The 25,944-nt window shown below is 40.5% G+C and overlaps 3 protein-coding genes and 1 long non-coding RNA gene across 11 annotated transcripts in view; 2 read left to right on the top strand and 2 right to left on the bottom strand.

The window, feature by feature from the left end:
• Nucleotides 1–12,102, top strand: part of ambra1b (autophagy/beclin-1 regulator 1b) — a 35,346-nt gene extending 23,244 nt beyond the window's left edge. For all 7 annotated transcript variants that reach the window (XM_061894682.1, XM_061894676.1, XM_061894681.1 and 4 more), the window contains 9 exons: nt 4,201–4,301; nt 4,380–4,490; nt 4,641–4,829; nt 4,908–5,062; nt 5,196–5,335; nt 7,034–7,141; nt 9,988–10,169; nt 10,262–10,372; nt 11,022–12,102. In XM_061894682.1, coding sequence (XP_061750666.1) covers nt 4,201–4,301; nt 4,380–4,490; nt 4,641–4,829; nt 4,908–5,062; nt 5,196–5,335; nt 7,034–7,141; nt 9,988–10,169; nt 10,262–10,372; nt 11,022–11,482 — 1,558 coding nt within the window. In that variant the 3' untranslated portion in view covers nt 11,483–12,102. The remainder of the gene's footprint in view (nt 1–4,200; nt 4,302–4,379; nt 4,491–4,640; nt 4,830–4,907; nt 5,063–5,195; nt 5,336–7,033; nt 7,142–9,987; nt 10,170–10,261; nt 10,373–11,021) is intronic.
• On the bottom strand, nt 21–21,374 carry LOC133549350 (uncharacterized). The gene is made up of 3 exons (XR_009806069.1): nt 20,267–21,374; nt 10,226–10,430; nt 21–695 (listed from the first exon to the last, which is right to left on the bottom strand). It is a non-coding gene; the product is annotated as an uncharacterized LOC133549350 (long non-coding RNA).
• Nucleotides 12,522–25,605, top strand: LOC133549348 (muscarinic acetylcholine receptor M4-like). The gene is made up of 2 exons (XM_061894685.1): nt 12,522–12,596; nt 20,516–25,605. Exon 2 carries the CDS (start codon nt 20,521–20,523, stop codon nt 21,748–21,750), a length of 1,230 nt encoding a protein of 409 aa, XP_061750669.1. The 5' UTR covers nt 12,522–12,596; nt 20,516–20,520; the 3' UTR covers nt 21,751–25,605.
• LOC133549347 (diacylglycerol kinase zeta-like) overlaps nt 25,532–25,944 on the bottom strand; it is a 29,558-nt gene continuing 29,145 nt past the window's right edge. The window contains exon 27 of one of the 2 annotated variants that reach the window (XM_061894683.1): nt 25,532–25,935. In XM_061894683.1, the coding sequence (XP_061750667.1) occupies nt 25,868–25,935 (68 nt within the window). In that variant the 3' untranslated portion in view covers nt 25,532–25,867. The remainder of the gene's footprint in view (nt 25,936–25,944) is intronic. The other variant, XM_061894684.1, reaches the window with a different exon arrangement.

The raw sequence follows: 25,944 nt of genomic DNA, 5'->3' as shown, positions 1-25,944 counted from the left end.
GGCTGCAACTAACGATTAGGTTGATAATCGATTAATCTGCCGATTATTACTTCGATTAAGCGATTAATAATCGGATAAAAAAAGACATACTACATTTCTGTCCTTTGCAATAATTTATTTAAAAAAAACGCATACTGGCACCATGTCCTTTCGACTTGTCCAACATAACAATAACAAGGCAAGTGTTAGAAAGAAGTGCACAATTGTCATGCCCAATAGCAATAATTTTGCTTAGGGGAATTTCAAACCTGCCTACTACCTAATCCAACCATTCTGCAATGTTGAATGCTGAATGTCTTTCCTCTAGTGGCATGGTCGTAAGGCAGATTGACTTCATGTTCCATTCATCTCCAATGTAGTGGCATGTATTGCCGAGGTAGGCTTCCGTGGCTACACTTGTCCACACATCAGTGGTCAGAACAATTTTGTTCTGGGTAGCTTTAAAGTCAGTTTACACAGCTTGAAATATTTGCTCATACTTCCTCTCCATCAGTTTCGTAAAATGGGTTCTCGAGGGAAGAGTGTAACCAGGGTTGAGGAAGTAAATAATTTTTCTGAAACCGTCATCCTCCACCATTGATAGTCGCCTTATGTCAGTTAGCAACATATTCAGGATAGCATCAGTCAATGCAGCCGCTTGCTTTGGTGTGCACACCGTCCTTTGTAAGAAGTCGCTAATGCTGTCTTGTTTCTTTCTGAAATGAGAGAAACCATATCATGAACGTACATAGTAGTAACATTTACATGTAACTCAATACATACTTAGTTGATTTATTTAATAATTTCTGATGTAAAAGGCACAATTTTTCATATCATGGTCACTGCTGCCTAGTTTTTCTTGTTATATTGTTTTTTTTACTGTTATATTTTTATTCTTATGTTGCTTTTTTATTTTTATTGTTATTGTAATATTCCCCCCCCCCCCCCCCCATTTAAACCCCCGTTATTTACTTTTTAAATTCGATGTCAATTCTGTACACTGCTGCTGGAATTTAAATGTTCCTGAGGAAACTCCCTGAGGGACTCAATAAAAGTTCTATCTATCTATACTATCCATCTATCCGTCTGTCTGTCTGTCCGTCCGTCCGTCCGCCCGTCCGTCCGTCCGTCCGTCCGTCCGTCCGTCCGCCCGCCCGCCCGCCCGCCCGCCCGCCCGCCTTGACTGCGCCTAGAAATTCTGTCCATAAAAGTTATGAACAGAATCGGTGACAAAGGACAGCCTTGGCGGAGTCCAACCCTCACTGGAAAATCAGTACTCAATGGTCTTAAATTGTCGGGCCAGTTTATTTATTTTTTTTCGGGGAACCTCTTTGAGTAAAAGTGAGTGATTTCAGTGTCAGTCGCGCGCATAGTCGGGTCGCGCGCAGACTACTTCTTTTCTTCCTCGCGTCCCGCCTTTCAGTCAGCATGGGGAAATGCAAGTTTTGCGAGCGTTGGCTGGAGGACAGACGGTTTAAAAGCTGGCTTAAGCCTGTTGCCAATCCCGAGGAGGCCAGGTGCATACTTTGTAAGAGGGATTTCAAACTTGGCACCATGGGAATTAGAGCGGTCGAATCGCACTTGCAGTGCGGTAAGCATAAAATCGCGGCAGAGAGCCAAAACCAAACACTGGGCATCTCTCAGTTCTGCGTGGGTCCAGCGCCAATGCCCCCCCACCCCAGCTAGCAACAACTGCCGCTAGGAGCACTGACCTGACACTAATCTTCGGCGGGACAGCAACATTAAAATCCGAGGTGTTATGGATCTTGCACACTGCGGTGAAACATCAATCCTACACCTCAAATGACGGGATTGGCGATCTTTTTCGTGTGATGTTTCCTGATTCTCAGGTTGCTAATACATTTTCCTGCGGAAAGGATAAAACAGCATATATTACGAGACACGGATTAGCCCCTCACATCCAAAACTTGCTCTTCGACCAAGTCAACGGGTCTCGGTATGTGTTAATGAAATGTAATTTATTTTTACCCCCACCTCGGTTATGTTTTTACTGGCGTTGGTGTTGGTTTGTTTGTTTTGGATGTCAAAGTTTTTGGATCGCTCAAGATTTTTTATAAGCTGTTTGGCAGAGTGGTGCTTATCAGTTTGTTTATTGATAAACATACAAAAAGTAAACTTGAATGATTGTCATTGAGGTTGTAGTACAGTGGGATCCCCAACCATCTATTATATTTATAGATTTTTTATTTTTTTTTCGGTCTTAAATTTCATTCAAGGTGGCATTAAAAAGGTCTTAAAAAGTCTTAAATTTGACTTGCTGAAACCTGCAGATACCCTGATATATACCTTGATGTTGCAGAAAAAAGACCACACGACACTTTTGACGTCTTAGGTCGTACACTTTTATAACCTCGAGATGTGTTATAAGTGTTGTTAAAAGAAAATGTGATGTAACACAGTGGTGAACATGCCCTTTCCTAACTACTTTGGCAGGTGTTGCAGCCATGAAATTCTAAGTTAATTATTATTTGCAAAAAAAAAACAAGTTCATGAGTTTGAACATCAAATATCTTGTCTTTGTAGAGGATTCAATTGAATATCTGTTGAAAAGTATTTGCAAATCATTGTATTCCGTTTATATTTACATCTAACACAATTTCCCAACTCATATGGAAACAGGGTTTATATATATATATATATATATATATATATATATATATATATATATATATATATATATATATATATATATATACATATATATATATATATATATATATATATATATACATATATATATATATATATATATATATATATATATATATATATATATACATATATATATATATATATATATATATATATATATACATATATATATATATATATATATATATACATATATATATATATATATATATATATATATATATATATATATATATATATATATATATATATATATATATATATATATATATATGGGCAGCACGGTGGAGGAGGGGTTAGTGCGTCTGCCTCACAATACGAAGGTCCTGAGTAGTCTTGGTTTCAATCCCGGGCTCGGGATCTTTCTGTGTGGAGTTTGCATGTCCTCCCCATGACTGCGGGGGTTCCCTCCGGGTACTCCGGCTTCCTCCCAGTTCTAAAGACATTCACCTGGGGATAGGTTGATTGGCATCACTAAATTGGCCCTATTGTGTGAATGTGAGTGTGAATGTTGTCTGTCTATCTATCTGTGCTGGCCCTGTTATGTGGTGGCGACTTGTCCAGGGTGTACCCCTCCTTCCGCCCGATTGTAGCTGAGACCCCAAAGGGAATAAGCGGTAGAAAATGGATGGATGGATATACAGTATATATATATATATGATAACACTTATAGCCATTAGACATTCCAAATTACACGGAGTCTCTATTTTACCCAACATAATCGTGATTTCAATATTGATAATAAATAATCTTAATTATTATTTTTGGCCATAATCATGCAACTAAGACTAGATCTCTTACATGAACACTATTTTTATCTACATGGACATAAAGTGCAGTTATGGCTTATGGCCATCAGGTGCCATCCATCCATCCATTTTCTACCGCTTATTCCCTTTTTGGGATCGCGGGGGGTGCTGGCGCCTATCTCAGCTACAATCGGGCGGAAGGCGGGGTACACCCTGGCCGTCAGGTGCCATCTTTTAAAATTCTTACATTTGTTTTTTTTGGTTCTCTTATGTCCATAAAGTGCTATTTGGCAAAATTTTCACATTTATTTTGTTAATGTTTTTCTGCCATATTACTTTGTTTATAATGCTTTTGTTGCTTTAATATGCACATTCAATTTCTATTTGTGGTCCATGTTTTTATCTACAATAATGTTTTTTGTACAAAGAACAATTTTGAATATGTTCTTTGTGTTTTTTTAAATACAACTTGATTAAAAGATTTCAGTATAAGTACTTATTGAAAATGTTGAGCACATTGAAAAATACCGTGATAAGTTTTGTACGGTGACATCCCTACCATATGTTTATTGGAAATAAGGATTTAAATATTCCTCTGTTCAATGATAACCACTACAATTATTCCCTCTTTTGTGCTCATCAGGGTGATGATTTAGAGGGGTTAAGGTCAATCAGTGTGTTGAGTGCATTTTGCAATACTTCTAGTTGGAACACACTTATTCACTCTAAAATGCCAAGTGTGGAAGTGTGTGAATTAACATAGACTAAGTTTTCATCAGCGGTTCTTGTCCTCCTCCAGGCGCTTTCTTCTTCCTGAGTACTTGCCCTATGCCGGAATCTTCAATGAGCGAGGCCAGCCGGGCCTGGCCACGCACTCGTCAGTCAACAGAGTGTTGGCCGGTAAGCGAGCGCTGTAGTTCAAACCAAAAAAATGACACAAAGCAGTGGTATATATAGTCTGATTCTGTGTGGTTTCAGGTGCGTCCATCGGCGACGGGCAGTCTGCAGTGGCCAGCAACATTGCCAACACTACCTACCGCCTGCAGTGGTGGGACTTCACCAAGTTTGACCTGCCAGAGATTAGCAACGGTATTATTGCCATGACAGCGAACATGCAGAATGTTTTAGCGTTGTTCAGCTAAGGAAATTGATAGGATCTCCATTCCATCTTGACAATACCGTGTTATCCAACGTTCTTCTGAACCAAAATTATTTATGAGTCGTCGTGTTTGTGCGCAGCGTCCGTCAACGTCCTGGTGCCAAACTGCAAGATCTACAACGATGCTAGTTGCGACATATCCGCCGATGGCCAGCTGCTGGCTGTTTTTATCCCCAGTAGTCAGCGGGGTTTTCCGGACGAGGGCATCCTGGCCATCTACTCTCTGGCCCCCCACAACTTGGGAGAGATGCTCTACACCAAAAGATTTGGTATATGTCACACTTTGAACTTTCTCCTTATCTCCAAAATCAGCGCTAACGCCAGGCGGCTAACATTTCGCCTTTCAGGTCCTAATGCCATTTCGGTTAGCTTGTCGCCGCTGGGCTGTTACGTGATGGTGGGCTTGGCCTCTCGCAGGATCCTGCTGCATCCCACCACCGACCACATGGTGGCGCAAGTCTTCCGTCTGCAGCAGCCCCATGGAGGAGAGACGTCCATCAGGGTGAGAGCAGACGACCGCGCTAACGATGTTTGTCACTAGAAGGCAGTTGTGACGTTAGTGTTGTCCATGGACTTTGAAACACTTCCTGTTTGGATGCGCCGGCGCCACCGTTAATGAGACTGCTGTCTTTCAGATGGTCTTCAACGTGGTTTACCCCATGGCTCCAGACCAACGGCGCCATGTCAGCATCAATTCTGCTCGCTGGCTTCCTGACCCCGGTATGGGTCTGGCTTACGGAACCAACAAGGGGGACCTGGTCATCTGCAGGCCTGTGTGAGTCAAACTGCCCCTAGAAGTCATGAGGGACTTCCTGTTATCAGGGTCAAACATCCATCCCCTTGTCAAAAGCAAATGTGTTGTTGTTAGTCCATTTGTCCAAAAGTCAATGTGGCGTTCAAACCAGTAGACAGTTCAGTGAGCTTCACTTCTTTTGAAGTTTTTGTTTTTTGTATGTGATTGTTGGCGATTGCTGATAACCACAGATGAGGAAATGAACGTTATTAGGGTTAGGGTTAGGGATTTGGACTCCCAGTGCAATATAAGCAGAGGTGGGTAGTAACGCGCTACATTTACTCCGTTACATCAACTTGAGTGACTTTTGGGATAAATTGTACTTCTAAGAGTAGTTTTAATGCAACATACTTTTACTTGAGTATATTTATAGAGAAGAAACGCTACTTTTACTCCGCTCCATTTATCTACATTCAGCTCACTACTCGCTACTGATTTTTATCGATCTGTTAATGCACGCTTTGTTTGTTTTGGTTTGTCAGACAGACCTTCAAAGTAAGATCTTTCACATGCCTGTGTTTCACCAATCAAATGCAGTCACTGGTGACGTTGGACTCTGTTTCAACAATCAAACAGAGCCAGGCGGTCACATGATTATCTGCACACCTTTTTTTTAATAAACCTTTATTTATAAATTTCAAAATTTACAAACAGTTGAAAATAATAATCAAAGTAAGTACAAAAACAGTATAAAAACCATACAAAACAGCGCCAGGGGGTGTAAATTCAAAGTAACTAAAATAGAATGCAAAAAAAAAATATGTATAAAATAAACAAAGTGCAAAGCCATAGGCTCACTCAATCTCAGTAAATGACTTAAATTTGGAACACAGCATCTTCGTTTTCACAGCTTTTTGGTTGTTGGAGTGTTTTAATGTAGTTTTAAATCTTTTTTAAAGGCACAAAAAACAGGTCAGGTATTGAGAAACTTACATTTATGAATATAAAACTTAGCCAATAGTATAATGAGGTTGCAAAGGTCAAATTCATTTTCAAATTTTTCTTCAATACAGTGTAAAACCATATAAATATTATTTAATATATATTATTGTTTTAGTAGCTTAAGAGATATTCCTGGCTCTGAATTTGTTCATTGCTATTTTTGTTTTTGTGCATTACTTGATGCCGTCATCATTAAACGAACAGGTTACTCATCAGTTACTCAGTACTTGAGTAGTTTTTTCACAACATACTTTTTACTTTTACTCAAGTAAATATTTGGGTGACTACTCCTTACTTTACTTGAGTAATACATCTCTAAAGTAACAGTACTCTTACTTGAGTACAATTTCTGGCTACTCTACCCACCTCTGAATATAAGCGATTGACAATGACTACGGTTGTGCAGTCAATACAGGTTTTACGATGGCCACAGTTTGACCCTGGAACAGATGAAAGCACTTGACAAGAATTCCTATGGAAGCATTTGTTTTGAAAAGAGTACAGCTTTAAAAAAAAATTTTTTAAACCGATTAAAATGTCATCGTCAGTCATGTGTGCGTAATAAAGTGGTCATCTAGTGGAGATGTTTCCACGTCGCAAGTGATTGATGTGTAATTATCTTAATGAATCAACAGGAAGTCTGTTGCTGGTTGAAAAGATATTCAATTTACAAGGTTAAAATAAACCTTCTTCCTGTGTGTACGTATCTTAACATACGTGTTGTATGTGTGTGTTCAGATTCTACCGCACTGACGGTGAGAGTCCTGCTGAGTCCAGCACAGAACCTTTGTTCTCTGTCAACAATGGTGGTGGCAGCAGCCGGACCCGCGGTTCTGATCGACCCGGGTATGTAGTGCTTTACAAACAGCAGAGCTCAGGAGTCTTTTAGAGCAGTGGTTCTCAACCTTTTTTCAGTGATGTACCCCCTGTAAACATTTTTTAATTCAAGTACCCCCTAATCAGAGCAAAGCATTTTTGGTTGGAAAAAAAGAGATAAAGAAGTAAAATACAGCACTATGTCATCAGTTTCTGATTTATTAAATTGTATAACAGTGCAAAATATTGCTCATTTGTAGTGGTCTTTCTTAAACTATTTGGAAAAAATATATAAAAATAACTAAAAACTTGTTGAAAGATAAACAAGTGATTCAATTATAAATAAAGATTTCTACACATAAAAGTAATCATCAACTTAAAGTGCCCTCTTTGAGGATTGTAAAAGAGATCCATCTGGATTCATGAACTTAAAGGCCTACTGAAATGAGATTTTCTTATTTCAACGGGGATAGCAGGTCCATTCTATGTGTCATACTTGATCATTTCGCGATATTGCCATATTTTTGCTGAAAGGATTTAGTAGAGAACATCCACGTTAAAGTTTGCAACTTTCGGTGCTAAGAGAAAAGCCCTGCCTCTACCGGAAGTCGCAGACGATGACGTCACATGTTGATGGCTCCTCACATATTCACATTGATTTTAATGGGAGCCTCCAACTAAAACAGCTATTCGGACCAAGAAAATGACAATTTCCCCATTAATTTGAGCGAGGATGAAAGATTTGTGTTTGAGGATATTGATGGCGACGGACTAGAAAAAAAAAAAAAGTAAAAAAAAAAACACGATTGCATTGAGACGGATTCATATGTTTTTAGAGACATTTACTAGGATAATTCTGGGAAATCCCTTATCTTTCTATTGTGTTGCTAGTGTTTTAGTGAGTTTAACAGTACCTGATATTCGGAAGTGTACGTCCACGGCCGGGTTTTGGCGCGCAGTGTCTCAGGGAAGTAGAGGGCAGCTGTATGGGCAGCACAAGCTCAGCTGATATCCAGTAAGAAGCGACTTTTTAACCACAATTTTGTCACCGAAACCTGCTGGTTGACATTCGGTTGGGATCCATGTCCGCTCTGATCCATAGTGAAGTCTCCGTGAATTTTAAACAAGGAATCACCGTGTGTTTGTGTGGCTAAAGGCTAAAGCTTCCCAACTCCATCTTTCTACTTTAACTTCTCCAATATTAATTGAACAAATTGCAAAAGATTCAGCAACACAGATCTTTAAAATACTGTGTAATTATGCCGTTAAAGCAGATGACTTTTAGCTGTGTGTGTGTGCAGCGCTCATATTCCTAATAGCCCGTGACGTCAAGCGTACACGTCATCATTACGCGACGTTTTCAAGAAAAAACTCCCGGGAAATTTAAAGTTGCAATTTAGTAAACTAAAAAGGCCGTATTGACATGTGTTGCAATGTTAATATTTCATTATTGATATATTAACTATCAGGCTGCGTGGTGGGTAGTAGTGGGTTTCAGTAGGCCTTTAATTCTAAAAAATTCTTCACAAAAAAAGCAATCTTTAACATCAATGTTTATTGAACATGTCCTCAAAAAATCCAGTTGTCAACACTGAATTGCATTGTTGCATTTATTTTCACAATTTATGAACTTACATTCATATTTTGTTGAAGTATTATTCAATAAATGTATTTATAAAGGATTTTTGAATTGTTGGTATTTTTAGAATATTTAAAAAAATCTCACTTACCCCTTGGCATACCTTCAAGTACCCCCAAGGGTACCCGTACCCCCATTTGAGAACCACTGTTTTAGAGGATATTTGATTCACGATTTTGCGTGTTTTTCTCAAAGGTATTACACCATGGCTGTTTTTATAAAGCAGTGTTTCTTAACCATTGGGCCACAAGCGCCTAATAGAGGGCCGCCAAAAATGATCTGTTTTTCAGCTGTGGTCCGTATGGGCCGCAGGAATACCTAGTTGTAATACACTTTGCCACCACTTCTGGCAGTAATGACAATATCAAACACAGAAAACAAGTCTAGTGCTCCAAACTTATGACTAAAGTGGTGAACTTGTACTTTAATTTTATTGACAGTTTTGTTAAGAAACATTTTAATTATTAATGTAGAGTATTTTTTTAGCATAACATAATTGTAAGTTTTCTTTCATTATTTTCAGTTTGTTATTTATAAGTTAATTTTTATCAAGTATATTTGGTTAGTACTTATTTTCTAATAAGCCTGACTGAAGCCTGAGGTTTGTGTTAAATAACTAATAGTATTTGTGATTAACACATTGTTTCATATCATTTGACAAATTATGTAATACAAATAAAATTAAGAGTAAGATTACTAATTCAATGTTAAAAACAAAAAAGGTAAATGGTTGTACTTGTATAGCGCTTTTCTACCCCCTTTTAAGGAGCCCAAAGCGCTTTGACAGTATTTCCACATTCACCCATTCACACACTGATGGCGGGAGTTGCCATGCAAGGCGCTAACCAGGGCTCATCAGGAGCAAGGGTGAAGTGTCTTGCCCAAGGACACAACAGACGTGACTAGGATTTGTAGAAGGTTGGGATTGAACTAGTAACCCTCAGATTGCTGGCACGGCCACTCTCCCAACTTCGCCACGCCATCCCCATTAATGATAATATTTGACTGGGCCTTGAGGCCCCTTGTAGTGGAAAAGTTGGTTCCCAAGGTCAATAAGGTTTTTAAAATACCACAGACTGCTGCTGTCATTAAAAGAGTCCGACTCGTGTTTTTTCAGTAGATTTATAAAAACAGCTGATTCCTAAAAACAGCAGTGCTCTCCTGTTGTGTAGAAAATGTTTGACTTGCATTTCAAGTAGATTAAAAATAGCAAAGTGTGCATCTCATTCTTGTTTAGACCCAGTCGGACAGGATGGAGACTTGACCGGGACATGGGGTTAATGAACGCCATAGGTCTTCAGCCCAGAAACCCAGCCCCTTCTGTGACATCACAAGGAACACAGACACCAGTTGTCCAGTTGCAGAACGCTGAGACTCAAACAGAGATTGCTGAACCCAGACCCCAGCAGCCACAACCCGGTACCAAAATGTCTTTTTATTTTATTTTTTTTAACCAATGTTGACGCCATTTTTACCTTTTCACTGACTTTCTGTCTTGTCCCATTGGCCAGTCCTGCCTCCACCAGGTGCTCAAGCAGCGGAGGGCCATACTGAGTCTCAGAACATGCAAGGTCCGGACAGCGGTCATGTTGAAGCATCAGCAGAAGTCCCAGTGAGCCCAGGTACGCTGTCCACGACCGGAAGTTTCCCGTTACGTGTTGTCATACGATTCATCATGTTCTGGTACGGCAAAAAAAAGCATGTTACCCCCCATGGTGTCCTTCCCCACTATTTGTAAATGACTGCTCTAAGTAATGTTGCAAATTTCAACACCAACAAAGCAAGTGTGCTTTGTAGAAAACACTCTAACATAAAGTAGGGCTCCACTCTACCAAAATGCGCTAACTTGATCCCAATTTACACTGGATTTGCTGGACAGGCTACTATTAGCATTAGTAATTTTACTTGGTGAGTTTAACTTCTCCAAATTTGTCGATAAAAACTACAACTAAGATTATTGTTAAAAACATCTGGCGCGTAATAAGCACAATACTTACAATACAAACACTTTGTAGGGCGCAACATAACACAACCAGCTTCCTGGAAAACAGGACTTTCTGATTAGACAACATATCATAGATTGCCTACACAGTAATGCAATCAAGAGTCTGACATGAACATTTTTTTTTTATTAACATACAATAACACACACAAAAGTACCAAAAATTGAGTACTGGTGTCGATTCCAAGGTACCGCGAATTGGTACCATATCGGTTCAATTGTGAGTGCTCCACATCCCTGATTGTCATACGTCCTCGTTTTCATTCCAGGCGAGCTTCCAGAGGGGGGAAGTTCGAGTGAAGACGCGTTGGCTCGAATCCGCCGGCTGATTGCAGAGGGCGGTATGACTGCGGTGGTGCAGCGGGAACAGAGCACCACAATGGCGTCCATGGGCGGTTTCGGGAACAACATCATCGTCAGTCATCGTATCCACCGCGGGTCGCAGACCAGCACGAGGACCGGCAGACCCGCTGCCAACCCCCCCTCCTCGTCTTCCTCCCTAGGGTCAGTCCTCGTGAACCACCCCCAGACGGTTCTCCCCTCAGTCCCCGTGTGGGGTCCCCAGCTCTCCTCCAGCCTCAACCTGCCCGACGACGCGGATGACGTTTTTGACGGCGGGAGAGCTGTCGATGACTCTTTACCAGGACCCTCCTCTTCCTCCCCACTCATGTCTTCTCCCTCCCCTCATAGCAATGGCAACAGTTACCACGGCGATCCCTACAGCAGGTAGTCATTCCATTGGATAAGAAGAGATGTGAGTGAACGGTGCTGCTCGGACTTCAGCGGCGTCCGCGTCGGACTGAAGTGCCAACATTCCTCGCCGCAAAAGGGCTCCCGCTTGAACGAGTGCCGACTTGGACCCCTCCTGTCATAAAGTGCCACGTCGCCAGCGGTTTGGTGTCATGTGACCTTGCCGCCGTGTGACGTGAATCAGCACTTGTGAGTGTGTGTGTGTCTGTTTTTGTACCATGTGACCTTTGATACCTGCGAGAGGAGGCGGGACTCCACCGCTGTCAATCATTCGTGACGACTGAAGCTCCTCCTAATGCTGCAGTTCATCAAACTGAACACCCCTCCCCCGCATCCTGTGTGTGTGCGTTTGCGCAGCTGCTTGTTGACTTAATTTATTTGTGCAAATGAAGACAAAAATAGATCCCGTGACGTCTTTATTGCTACTTTTTATTTGGAGTGCTTGTACCGTGGAAACATTCCTGGTGCTGGGAATGTTCTGATTGGTTACGTCATTTAAGCAGTTCAAAACCAATTAGCTGAAAGATGTGTGTGTACGACCCACCCCTTATCTCCCCCACTGGACTCCTTCAAAATAAAACTTGAACTGATTCATGGTGACTGCACAGGTGCTGCTTTTATGTTTCTTCTTTTTAAAAGTGAGTGCATATTTTTGTGTACTCGCAAGAGCACTTGTGTGTGTGTGTGTGTGTGTACTGGACCTCCAAAAGTGCAGTGACTTGTAATTGCGCAGGTCACAAGTGTCGTTTCCATGGCGACCTGGCCAAGCTCCTCCTGGCTTTACTTGATTCGTCAACACTGAACGCTCTCATCACATCTCCGCCAAACTGATGGCCGGCGCTGACCGCCATCATTCTTTGCTTGGACTTTTTAGATGTGGTGTCATTAAATAACTTTGAGACTTTGTCTGGTTTTTGTTTTGGAATTCTTAGTCCCTTTTCGGTGGATTCAATTAGGTGTATATAGGATGAAGAACAAGTTTCCTCCTTCATAATCACTGACGTCACACCGCGATGGAGAGGAAGGACTGGTGCTACTTGAAGTGAGTCTGGGAGGAAGAGAACTGGTTGGAGACAGCAGTCCTACTTTTGCATGTAAGTTGAGACTTTTCATCCCAATTTGCTCAATGACAAATGATACTTTTGAGATTATTACTGAAATTGTTCTGGGGGCACATTTTCAAAAAACGAAGACCATTATTGTTTTGTATATAGTCCGTAATATGTTTACTTACAGAATTTTAGATAAACTGTTCTCGAGGAAAACCTTAGACTCCATTGCAAAAAAAACAATTCAGAGCAGTGCTTTGCTGTTTTTAAGGAACTACTGCAAAACAGTCAACAATCCGGTATATGTCTGTGGTTTTTAAGAATCTACTGGGCGGCATAGCTCGGTTGGTAGAGTGGCCGTGCCAACAACTTGAGGGTTGTAGGTTCGATTCCCGCTTGTGCCATCCTAGTTACTGCCGTTGTGTCCTTGGGCAAGACACTTTACCCACCTGCTCCCAGTGCCACCCACACTGGTTTAAATGCAACTTACATATTGGGTTTCACTATGTAAAGCGCTTTGAGTCACTTGAGAAAAGCGCTATATAAATATAATTCACTTCACTAACAGTAGTCAAAGATCTTATGTGAAACAGGAGCACTATGCTGTGTTTAAGGAAATATTGCAAAAACAGCAATCAAATATTGTAAAACAGGAGCACTCTGTTTTTAAGGGCGTACAGTACTACTAAAAATGTAGTCAAACAACCTCTATAAGACAGGAGCACTACTGTTTTTAAGGACATACAGTCCCACTAGAAAATAGTCAGAGATCCTCTATATCAGTGGTTCTCGAACTTTTTTCACCAAATACCACTTCAGAAAACAATTGTCTGTCCAAGTACCACCAAAATGACCAACATTGAAGTACAGTAGCATAGTAGGCCTAAGTGTTCATTCAAAAGAAGGCAGAGGTTTTATCATGTTAGACCCGCTCGACATCCATTGCTTTCAGTCCCCAAGGAGGGGGGGTTGCCCACATATGCGGTCCTCTCCAAGGTTTCTTATTGTCACTGTCACAGACTTTCCACTGGGATGAATTTTTCCTTGCCTTTTTGTGGGCTCTACCGAGGATGTCGTGGTTTGTGCAGCCCTTTGAGACTTTTGTGATTTGGGGCTATATAAATAAACATTGATTGATTGATTGTTTGTTTGATTGATTTAACAAGTCTATTTAATATTTGGCCACTGCAACATTACACATAGTTTGAACAGTAACACTGTTTGAAATTAAAGCACTGTATTTTACTAATCAAATATTTTATGTTCCATTTGATAGCGCCAGTGTACCACTACCACAGTTTGAGAATCGCTGCTCTGTATGACAGGAGTGCTGTGCTGTTTTTGAGGACCTATATAAAGATAGTCAAAGATCCTCTATAAGACAGGAGCCCTCTGCTGTTTTTAAGGATCTACTGCAAAGCGTGAGTCAAAGATCCTCTATATGACAAGTGTTTTTAAAGAATTTAATGCATAAACTGGAGTCAAATATTATCTTTTTTAAGCTGTTTTTAAGGCCCTACAGCAGTGGTCCCCAACCTTTTTGTGGCTGCGGACCGGTCAACGCTTGATAATTTGTCCCGCGGGGTGGGGGTAGTCTGTTTTGTCATGAAAAAGGGAGTTTTTTTGGGTTGGTGCACTAATTGTAAGTATATCTTGTGTATTTTATTTTGATTTAATTAAAAAAAAAAATTAATCTGCGGCCCGGTGGTTGGGGACCACTGCCCTATAGTATTGCTAAAATAGTAGTCAAAATTCGAGCAATCGGCTGTTTTTAAGGATCTACTTAAAAAAACAGTGGTTAAAGATCCTTTGTATCACAGGGCCAAACTGTGGTTTTTAAGGATATTTTGCAAAAAAGTGGTCAAAGATCCTCTATCTGACAGGAACACTGTGGTTATTAAAGAATTGCAAAAACACTAGCGACATACTGTATAAAGGAGTGCTCTGCTGTTTTAAAGGACTTACTGCAAATACAGTCGTCATAGATCATCTATATGACAGAGTAGTCTGCTGTTTTAAGAACCTACTGCAAAAATAGTAGTCAGAGATCGTCAGAAGATAGGAGCACTGAGCTGTTTTTAAGGATCTGTGGCAAAAAACAGAGTACAATATGTTTTATAAGACAGGAACGCTCTTCTGTTTTTAATGACCTACCGCAAAATAGGGGTCAAAGAACCTCTAAAAGACAGGAGTGCTCTGCTGTTTTTAAGGATCTACTGCAAAATATGAGTCAAAAATCCCCTATATGACAGGTGTTTTTGAGAATTTACTGCAAAAACTGGAGTCAAAGATTATCTTTTTTAAGCTGTTTTTAAGGACCTACAGAACCGCTAAAATAGTAGTCAAAGATCGAGCAATTGGCTGTTTTCAAGGATCTACTTCCAAAAACAGTGGTTAAAGATCCTTTGTATCACAGGGCCAAACTGTGGTTTTTAAGGATACTCTGCAAAAAAGTGGTCAAAGATCCTCTATCTGACAGGAACACTGTGGTTATTAAGGAATTGCAAAAACACTAGCGACATACTGTGTAGAGGAGTGCTCTGCTGTTTTAAAGGACTTACTGCAAAAACAGTCGTCAGAGATAGTCTATATGACAGAGTAGTCTGCTGTTTTATGGACCTAATGTGAAAACAGTAGTCAAAGATTGTCAGAAGATAGGAGCACTGAGCTGTTTTAAAGGATCTATGGCAAAAATCAGAGTACAATATGTTTTATAAGACAGGAACGCTCTTCTTTTTTTAAGGACCTCTAAAAGACAGGAGCTCTCTGCTGTTTTTTACTGCGAGAACAGCAGTCAAATAGCTTCTCTATAACAGGAGTGTTGTGCTATTTTTTAGTGCCTACTGCAAAACCTGAGTCAAATATCCTCTATATCACTGGTTCCCAAATGGGGGTACTTGAAGGTATGCCAAGGGTTACGTGAGGTTTTTTTTTAATATTTGAAAAATAGCAGCAACTCAAAAATCCTTTATAAATAAATTTATTGAATAATACTTCAACAAAATATGAATGTAAGTCCATAAACTGTGAAAAAAAAATACAACAATGCAATATTCAGTGTTGACAGCTGGATTTTTTGTGGACATGTTCCATAAATATTGATGTTAAAAATTTCTTTTTGGGGGAAGAAATGTTTAAAATTAAGTTCATGAATCCAGATGGATCTCTATTACAATCCCCAAAGAGGGCACTTTAAGTTGATGATTACTTCTATGTGTAGAAATCTTGATTTATAAATGAATCACTTTGTTTATTTTTCAACAAGTTTTTTTGTTATTTTTATACCTTTTTTTCCAAATAGTTAAAAAAAATGACTACAAATGAGCAATATTTTGCACTGTTATACAATTAAATGAATCAGAAACTGATGAATTAGTGCTGTATTTTACTTCTTTATCTCTTTTTTTCAACCAAAAATGCTTTGCTCTGATTAGGGGGTACTTGAAATAAAAAAATGTTCACAGGGGGTACATCACTGACAAAAGGTTGTGAACCACTGCTCTATATGACATCAACACTGTTTTTGAAAGGTGTTAGAAACCCTAGATACTGTACAAGAGACTGTTTTATACAGGACCTACTGCAACAACAGTAGTCAGAGGTCCTCTATATCAGGGGTCACCAACCTTTTTTTCCACCAGGGCCTGGTTTAATGTATGCATTGTTGTCACTGACCGGCTTTCCACATGTGGCAGATAAAAACAGCATGAAAAATTAACTCACCATAATGCTGAATTAACGGAAGCCCTGGGCATGTTTTCTTGCGAAGACATGGCCCCCTGGCACGTTGATGGCATACACTATATAACAGTGTTTCTTAACCATGGGCCCAGTGTTGTAGTAGGTTTTTTTCAGCTGTGGTCCGTATAGGCAGCAAGCTGAAAAGTTGTTACACACTTTTCCACCAATTGTGGCAGTAATGACTACATCAAACCAACAGAAGTCTGGCGCTAATGTCAGAGAGAAATCTCTTAAGCGCTAAAATTATGACGAAAGTGGTAAAGCTGTATTTTCATTTGCTCTTATTCTATTGACAGTTTCGTTCAGAAAAATATTATTGATTGAGTTTATTCATTTTAGCACAACATGATACATGTTTGTAAATGTCTTGTTTATTTCTTTTTCAAATCAACTTGACCTAAGCCTAAGGTTTATTTGTTAAATGTCATCTTTGTGATTGACACATGCTTTTATAGCATTTGACAAGGTAGTAAACTGTAAGTAGGTTAGATATTATTATTGAATGATCAAAATCAAAATCAAGAGTAAGATTACTAATTCAGTGTTAATATTGGAGTGGTCCCCGGGCTCTTCTGTAGTGGAAAAGTTGGGTCCCGAGGTCAAAAAGGTTAAGAGCCCTGCTATATACATTGAGCCCGCAGGGCACTGCAGATGGAAATTAGCCTTAAAGGGGAACATTATCACAATTTCAGAAGGGTTAACACCAATAAAAATCAGTTCCCAGTGGCTTATTTTATTTTTCAAAGTTTTTTCAAAATGTTACCCATCGTGGAATATCCCGAAAAAAGGCTTTAAAGTGCCTGATTTTCGCTATCTATGACGCCACCGTCCATTTTCCTGTGATGTCATCCAGTGATGCCAATACAAACAACATGGCGGATAGCACAGTAAGATATAGCGACATTAGCTCGGATTCAGACTCGGATTTCAGCATCTTAAGCGATTAAACAGATTACGCATGAATTGAAATGGATGGTTGGAGTATGGAGGCAGATAGTGAAAACGAAATTGAAGAAGAAACTGAAGCTATTGAGCGAATAGCTATTGACGCTATTCGGCCATGTCTGCCTTAGCATCGCCGGTAAAATGTGCAGACCAAACGAACGGGACTTTCACATTGACACTAGACAAACATAAATCCACCGATTGGTATGCGTTTGTTTGGCATTAAATGTGGGTGGAGGGAAAGGCTGGATGCAAATATAGCTACAAATGAAGCATAATGATGCAATATGTACATACAGCTAGCCTAAATAGCATGTTAGCATCGATTAGCATGCCGTGCTAATCGTTGCACATTCTACGTAAATCAACTTGAACCTGTCCCTGATTGTGTTGTTACACCCTCCGATAACACACTGACGAGGCATGATGTCTCCAAGGTATGGAAAACAGTCGAAAAAAATGAAAATAACAGAGCTGATTAGACTCAATGTTTATAATCTGTTTGAGAAAATGGCGGTTGACTACCTAAGTCGTCGCTCCGAGAGCAAATAATAGAAAGGCGTTTAATTCGCCAAAATTCACCCATTTAGAGTTCGGAAATCGGTTAAAAAAATATATGGTCTTTTTTCTGCAACATCAAGGTATATATTGACGCTTACATAGGTCTGGTGATAATGTTCTCCTTTAAACTACAATTTGGTGCATTAACATGTTATATGTCCATTAATTGTCCCATGTACTATAAAAAATTAGTTGTAATATACATCTAATGTATTAAAAAGCGGGGAGCACGGTGTGACAGGGGTTAGTGCATGTGCCTCACAATACGAAGGTCCTGAGTTCAATCCCGGCTTCGAGATCTTTCTGTGTGGAGTTTGCATGTCCTCCCCGTGACTGCGTGGGTTCTCTCCGGCTCTTTCCCACCTCCAAAAAAAAAAACCCTGCACCTGGGGATAGGTTGATTGGCAACATTAAATGGACAAGCGGTATGAAATGTAAGGATGAATGGGTTATTAAATAGCTTACTGGGGTGTTTAGTGGGACAGGCGAAAGTTAAGTCGGAGAAATAATTCCCGGTAGAAAATGTGTCACGGACCGGTGGTTGGGGACCACTGCTCTATATGACAAGATCCCACTGCTGTTTTTTAGAATCTACTGCAGAAACGCGAGACAAAGATCCTTTCTGACACAAGCGCTTTGTTGTTTTTAAGGACCTACTGCAAAACGCTTGTGCTGTTTTTAGAAATCTTTTGCAAATATGTTCGCCAAAGATTCCCTTACTGACAAGAGTGTACTGCTGTTTTCAGGAAGAGTTTCTAGAACAGTGGTTCTTAACCTTGTTGGAGGTACCGAACCCCACCAGTTTCATATGCATATCAACCGAACCCTTCTTTAGTGAAAAATAAAAAAATAATTAAAATTCAAGACAAAGTTGTATGTTTTTTGTAACACTTTAGTACAGGGGAAAATATTCTAAGTAACAAAGACTTAATTTAGAGTTATTTGGACACTAGGGGAACATATTCTAAGACTTACTTTAGAGCAGGGGTCACCAACCTTTTTGAAACAAAGAGCTACTTTTTGGGTACTGATTAATGCGAAGGGCTACCAGTTTGATACATATTTAAATAAATTGACAGAAATAGCCAATCTGCTCAATTTACATTTAATAAATAAATCTATATATATTAAAAAAATGGGTATTTCTGTCTGTCATTCCGTCATACAATTTTTTTTCCTTTTACGTAAGGTTTTTTTGTAGAGAATAAATGATGAAAAAAAACACTTAATTGAACGGTTTAAAAGAGAAAACACGAAAAAAAAACTTAGAAACATAGTTTATCTTCAAGTTTGACTCTTTAAAATTCAAAATTCAACCGAAAAAAATGAAAAGAAAAACTAGCTAATACGAATCTTTTTGAAAAAATCAAAAAAACAATTTATGGAACATTTTAGTAATTTTTCCTGATTAAGATTAATTTTAGAATTTTGATGACATGTTTTAAATACGTTAAAATCCAATCTGCACTTTGTTAGAATATATAACAAATTGGACCAAGCTATATTTCTAACAAAGACAAATCATTATTTCTTTTAGATTTTCCAGAACAAAAATTTTAAAAGAAATTCAAAAGACTTTGAAATAATATTTAAATTTGATTCTACAGATTTTCTAGATTTGCCAGAATAATTATTTTGAATTTTTATCATAATAAGTTCGAAGAAATGTTTCACAAATATTATTCGTCGAAAAAACAGAAGCGAAAATGAAGAATTAAATTAAAATGTATTTATTATTCTTTATTAATTTATTAAATAAATTTACTTGAACATTGATTTAAATTGTCAGGAAAGAAAACGAAGGAATTTAAAAGGTAAAAAGCTATATGTGTTTAAAAATCCTAAAATAATTATTAAGGTTGTATTTTTTCTCTAAAATTGTCTTTCTGAAAGTTATAAGAAGCAAAGTAAAAAAATAAATGAATTTATTTAAACAAGTGAAGACCAAGTCGTTAAAATATTTTGGGGGATTTTCAAATTCTATTTGAGTTTTGTCTCTCTTAGAATTAAAAACGTCGAGCAATGCAAGACCAGCTTGCTAGTAAATAAATACAATTTAAAAAATAGAGGCAGCTCACTGGTAAGTGCTGCTATTGGAGCTATTTTTAGAACAGACCAGCGGGCGACTCATCTGGTCCTTACGGGCTACCTGGTGCCCGCGGGCACCGCGTTGGTGACCCCTGCTTTAGAGTTATTTGGTTAGGGTTGGGGTCAGGGTTAAAGGGTTAGGGTTATAATAAGGCCATGCCGACCGAATAAGGCATTAATTAGTACTTAATGACTAGTTAAGAGCCAATATGTTACTAATTTGCGTGTTAATAAGCAAGTAGTTAATGGTGAATATGTTCCCCATACTAAAGTGTTACCATGTTTTTTTTTACTGGTGCACAAAATGAACCGTACATGAACATCACCTTGTTCAAACAACAAAACTAAGACAGTGCATAAACTCACAACAAATTACACACCTGCAAATCAGTCAGCTGTTGCCGTATCTGTAATATGCCAGCAGGGAGAAGTTTGTATTTACACGAAGAGTCGGGTGTCTTTTGATCTCCGTCGAACCCCTGAGGTCGACTCACCGAACCCGTAGGGTTCGATCGAACCCTGGTGAAGAACCACTGTTCTAGAAGTTACAAAATTGCTCTGACGCTTTACTGCTCACAACCACTCGGGGCCGTTTTTTCTCCATTAACGTGACTCACTGTACTTTCAAGGAAACATGGCAACAGACCTCGAACTCAATGCTTCCGCCTGGCCCCGGCCCCTCATGAACGCCACCTGTGAGCCAGTGGAGGCAGGGGCGTGGCAGCATGGCCTCCTTCAGCTGGTTCTGGTCACCGCCGTAACCATCTTGCTGAGCGGCGTCACCGTGCTGGGAAACTTCCTGGTCCTGCTGTCAGTCAAGGTGAATCGTCGCCTGCGGACCGTCAACAACTACTTCCTGCTGAGCCTGGCCGTGGCCGACCTGCTGGTGGGCGCGGTCTCCATGAACGTGTATGTGCTGTATGCGGTGTGCGGCTACTGGCCACTAGGGGCCGTCCTGTGTGACCTGTGGCTGGTGGTGGACTACGGCGTGAGCGCGGCGGCCGTGCTGAACCTGCTCGTCATCAGCCTGGATCGCTTCTTCTGTCTGACCCGTCCACTCAGCTACCCGTCTAGGCGGACAGGTAAGATGGCCGCCTTGATGATCGCAGCCGCTTGGCTGCTGTCTTTTGCCCTGTGGACGCCCGCCATCATGTGCTGGCAGACATCTGGCGGCGAGCGCCTTGTCCCGGAGGACGAGTGTTACCCGCGTCTGCTCGCCAGTCCGGTCGTGACCCTCGGGACTGCCCTGCCTGCCTTCTTCCTGCCCGCCCTCGCCATGGTGGGCCTCTATGGACACGTGTCTGCCGCCAGCTGCCGGCGCCTCAGTGCGCTCCGCCACCCACCAGCGGGTGACTCTGGGACGTCCAGCTCGTCCCCGCGGAACTTTCCCCCGAAACGCCGAGGCGAGCCCACAGGTGACCCCGTGTCACAGTCTCGGCACCAATGGCGGTTTGGCGATTTCAAACTCAGGATGCATCGGGCGGCATCCACGGGAAGTGACATGTCAGAAAGGACGGGCGTCTCGCCACGTCCGTCGGGCAAAGACGACGACTCGTCCTGCTCCCGAAAGCGCAGGTTGACCGGCTCCTCGACGCGACGCAGGATCGTGGTCAGGGAGAGAAGAGTCACGTGGACTATCCTCGCCATCCTGCTGACCTTCATCGTCACCCGTGTGCCGCACAACGCGATGGCGCTGGTCGCTGCTTTCTGCCACGTGCGCATCCCCCACTTTCTGTGGCAGGCGGGCCGCTGGATGGCTTACCTCAACAGCGCCCTCGACCCCGCCTGCTACGCCCTCTGCAGCGCCACCTTCAGGACCACCTTCTGCAGCCTGCTGCGGTGCCGCCGCCACCGAGTACCATGATGGCGGCGGCGCCATCCAAAGGACGTTGGTCACCAAGTTGACTGTTTATCATTCAATGTGTGTGAACAAGGGCTTCACGGTGGCAGAGGGGTTAGTGCGTCCGCCTCACAATACAAAGGTCCTGCAGTCCTGTGTTCAAATCCAGGCTCGGGATCTTTCTGTGTGGAGTTTGCATGTTCTCCCCGTGAATGCGTGGGTTCCCTCCGGGTTCTCCGGCTTCCTCCCACTTCCAAAGACATGCACCTGGGGATAGATTGATTGGCAACACTAAATTGGCCCTAGTGTGTGAATGTTGTCTGTCTATCTGTGTTGGCCCTGTGATGAGGTGGCGACTTGTCAAGGGTGTACCCCGCCTTCCGCCCGATTGTAGCTGAGATAGGCGCCAGCGCCCCCCGCGACCCCGAAAGGGAATAAGCGGTAGAAAATGGATGGATGGATGGATGTGTGTGAACAAGTGAATTCAGCATTAAAGTGTGTGTACAAGTTTATTAGGTCCTAATGTGTCCATGTTAATTAGTTCTTAACGTCTGATCGAGTGAATTAAGTTAAAGGCCTACTGAAATGAGATTTTCTTATTTAAACGAGGATAGCAGGTCCATTCTATGTGTCATACTTGATCATTTCACGACATTGCCATATTTTTGCTGAAAGGATTTAGTAGAGAACATCCATGATAAAGTTCGCAACTTTCGGTGCTAAAAGAAAAGCCCTGCCTCTACCGGAAGTCGCAGACGATGACGTCACAAGTGTCGGGGCTCCTCACATATTCACATTGATTTTAATGGGAGCCTCCAACAAAAAGTGCTATTCGGACCGAGAAAACGACAATTTCCCCATTAATTTGAGCGAGGATGAAAGATTCGTGTTTGAGGATATTGATAGGGACGGACCAGAAAAAAAAAAAAAAAAGTACAAAAAAAATACGCGATTGCATTGGGACAGATTCCGATGTTTTTAGACACATTTAGTAGGATAATTCTGGGAAATCCCTTATCTTTCTATTGTGTTGCTAGTGTTTTAGTGAGTTAAATAGTACCTGATAGTCGGAGGGGTGTGTCCAGGGGTGTCTTGACGCCAGTGTCTCAGTCGACGGCAGCTATGGACGGCACAAGCTCAGCTTTTCTCCGGTAAGAAGCGACTTTTTAACCACAATTTTCTCAGCGAAACCTGCTGGTTGACATTCGGTTGTGATTAATGTTCGCTTGACCGCGCTCTGATCCATAGTAAAGTTTCACCTCCAGGAATTTTAAACAAGGAATCACCGTGTGTTTGTGTGGCTAAAGGCTAAGCTTTAGCCTTTAGCCACACAAACTTTAGCCGCTAAAGCTTCCCAACTCCATCTTTCAACTTTGACTTCTCCAATATTAATTGAACAAATTACAAACGATTCAGCAACACAGATCTCCAAAATACTGTGTAATTACGCCGTTAAAGCAGACGACTTTCAGCTGTGTCTGTGTGCAGCGCTCATACTTCCTAAAAACCTGTGACGTCTTGCGTACACGTCATCATTACACGACGTTTTCAAGACGAAACTCCCGGGAAATTTAAAATTGCAATTTAGTAAACTAAAAAGGCCGTATTGGCATGTGTTGCAATGTTAATATTTCATCATTGATATATAAACTATCAGACTGCGTGGTGGGTAGTAGTGGGTTTCAGTAGACCTTTAAAGTCTTAATGTATGAATTAGTGAATTAGGCTAAAAAGGTCATAATTTGTAAACAAAAAAGGCTTTCATTGGTGAACAAGTGAAATAAGTTAATTAGGTCCTAACGTGAGGGCTTCACGGTGGCAGAGGGGTTAGTGCGTCTGCCTCACAATACGAAGGTCCTGCAGTCCTGGGTTCAAATCCAGGCTCGGGATCTTTCTGTGTGGAGTTTGCATGTTCTCTCCGTGAATGCGTGGGTTCCCTCCGGGTACTCCGGCTTCCTCCCACTTCCAAAGACATGCACCTGGGGATAGGTTGATTGGCAACACTAAATTGGCCCTAGTGTGTGAATGTGAGTGTGAATGTTGTCTGTCTATCTGTGTTGGCCCTGCGATGAGGTGGCGACTTGTCCAGGGTGTACCCCGCCTTCCGCCCGATTGTAGCTGAGATAGGCGCCAGCGCCCCCCGCGACCCCGAAAGGGAATAAGCGGTAGAAAATGGATGGATGGATGGGTCCTAACGTGTGAAGGAGTGAATTAAATTAATGTAAAAATCCTAAGTGTCTTAATATAAAAAGGCCTTCATGTGTGAACAATTGAATTTAGTTGAAAAAAGTTCTTAATGTGTGAATTAAGTGGAATAGGTTTTGTGAGTGTGTGAATTGTGTGAATTATATTTATATAGCGCTTTTCTCTAGTGACTCAAAGCGCTTTACACGGTGAAACCCAATATCTAATTTACATATAAACCAGTGTGGGTGGCACTGGGAGCAGGTGGGTAAAGTGTCTTGCCCAAGGACACAACGGCAGTGACTGGGATGGCAGAAGTGGGGATCGAACCTGGAACCCTCAAATTGCTGGTACGGCCACTGTACCAACCGAGCTATGCCGCTTTTAGTGTGTGAATATGTTACTAAAGGCAGGTCTTAATGTTTGTGAATGAGTGAATCATGTGCTGCAGTGTTGGTTAATGTGTGAACTAGTTCCATGTGTATTGAAGTGGATGAACAAGTTACTTAGGTCCTAACTGAGATTTGTGAACAAGTGAATTGCTATCAAAGTGTTTGTGTAAGTGAATCCAGTCTCAATGTGTAAAAAATAATGTGTTGATTCTCGTGTGAACAAGTAAATTGCATGTTAAAAGGGCATGTTAATTGACTTAATTAGGTTCTAACGTGTGAATGAGAGAATTAATTTAATGTAGTCCTAATGTGTGAACAAGTGAATTAGGTTAATAAGTCATAATTTGTGAACAAATTAATTGAGTAAAAAGGCATTTGTTTGTAAAAGGATGAATTTAATTAAAAAGGCCTTAATATGTGAACAAGTGAATTAGGTTGGGGGAAAAAATCATAATTTGTGAACAAGTGAATTAAGTTAAAAATGCCTCAATTTGCGAACAAGTGAATTAGGTTGGAAAAAACAAATCATAATTTGTGAACAAGTGAATTAAGTTAAAAATGTCTTAATGTGTGAACAGGTGAATTAGGTTGAAAAAAATATATATCATAATTTGTGAACACGTCAATTAAGTTAAAAAGGTCTTAATGTGTGAACAAGTGAATTAGGTTGAAAAGGTCTTAATGTGTGATCAAGGGAATTAAGTGAATTTTGTCTTTATGTGTGAACAAGTGAATTAGTAGGTTCATTAGGTCTTAATTTGTGAACAGGTAAATTAAGTTAAAAAAAAAAATCCAAAGTGTATTCATCAAAAAAGGCCTCAATGTGTGAACAAGTGAACATGTTATGTGTTAAATGTAATTAAAGATAGGTCTTAATGTTTGTTAATGAGTGAATCATGTGCTGGACTGTTGGTTAATGTGTGAAGTAGTTCATTGTGTATTGAAGTGGCTTTGTGTAGAATGGTGCGTGAATTACTTAATACGTTACAATGTGTGAACAAATTAATTTGGTCTTCAGGTTTGTCAAAAAGTGAAATACCCGCTGAAGTGCTACGGCTTGCTTAATTAATTTTGTGAGTTTAGTGTGTGAACAAGTATTCTACGTGTAAGTGTGTGAAGGAGTTAGTGTGCCTATTATTTGTGAACAAGTGAACTGTGGTAAGTCACTGTGGCTAACTGTGTGTGAAAGAGTAAAATGATTGTGAACAAAACATGTGTAAGTTCATGAGTGGCAAATGTATGAACAAGTAAATTGTTTATTAATGATGTGATGAATGACTGAATAAATGGCATCCATTTTTAATTCAAGTTAAACTTAATTTAATGATTAAAAGGACAAATAATATACACAAAGGAACTTCTCCTTAATTACCTATACTGTGTCGTAATTAAATGTGAAATATAATGTTTAATAACCAATGTTTATTATTACGATTAAAATCATGTTCCATGACATTAGCTTGAGTCGACATGCGTGACATCACTTCCTGCTGAATGGACAACAAAGATTATACGAGATCAGAATTGTTGTCCACTGGCAAAAGCGTCTTATGGTCATGTGGTCTTTAATCAGGAAACGGAGGTTCGTCTGTGTCGCGCGCATCTTGTGTGTGGACGCACGCCATCGTGTCCTCTTCGTGAA

Source organism: Nerophis ophidion, linkage group LG03 (assembly GCF_033978795.1).
Source record: "Nerophis ophidion isolate RoL-2023_Sa linkage group LG03, RoL_Noph_v1.0, whole genome shotgun sequence".
Taxonomy (NCBI): domain Eukaryota; kingdom Metazoa; phylum Chordata; class Actinopteri; order Syngnathiformes; family Syngnathidae; genus Nerophis; species Nerophis ophidion.
The sequence above is the reverse complement of the archived record's forward strand: the minus strand, read 5'-3'. Positions and strand labels throughout refer to the sequence as shown.

Coding starts and splice junctions, on each gene's coding strand:
- LOC133549348 (XM_061894685.1), top strand. CDS start 20,521: ATGGCAACAGACCTCGAACTCAATGCTTCCGCCTGGCCCCGGCCCCTC.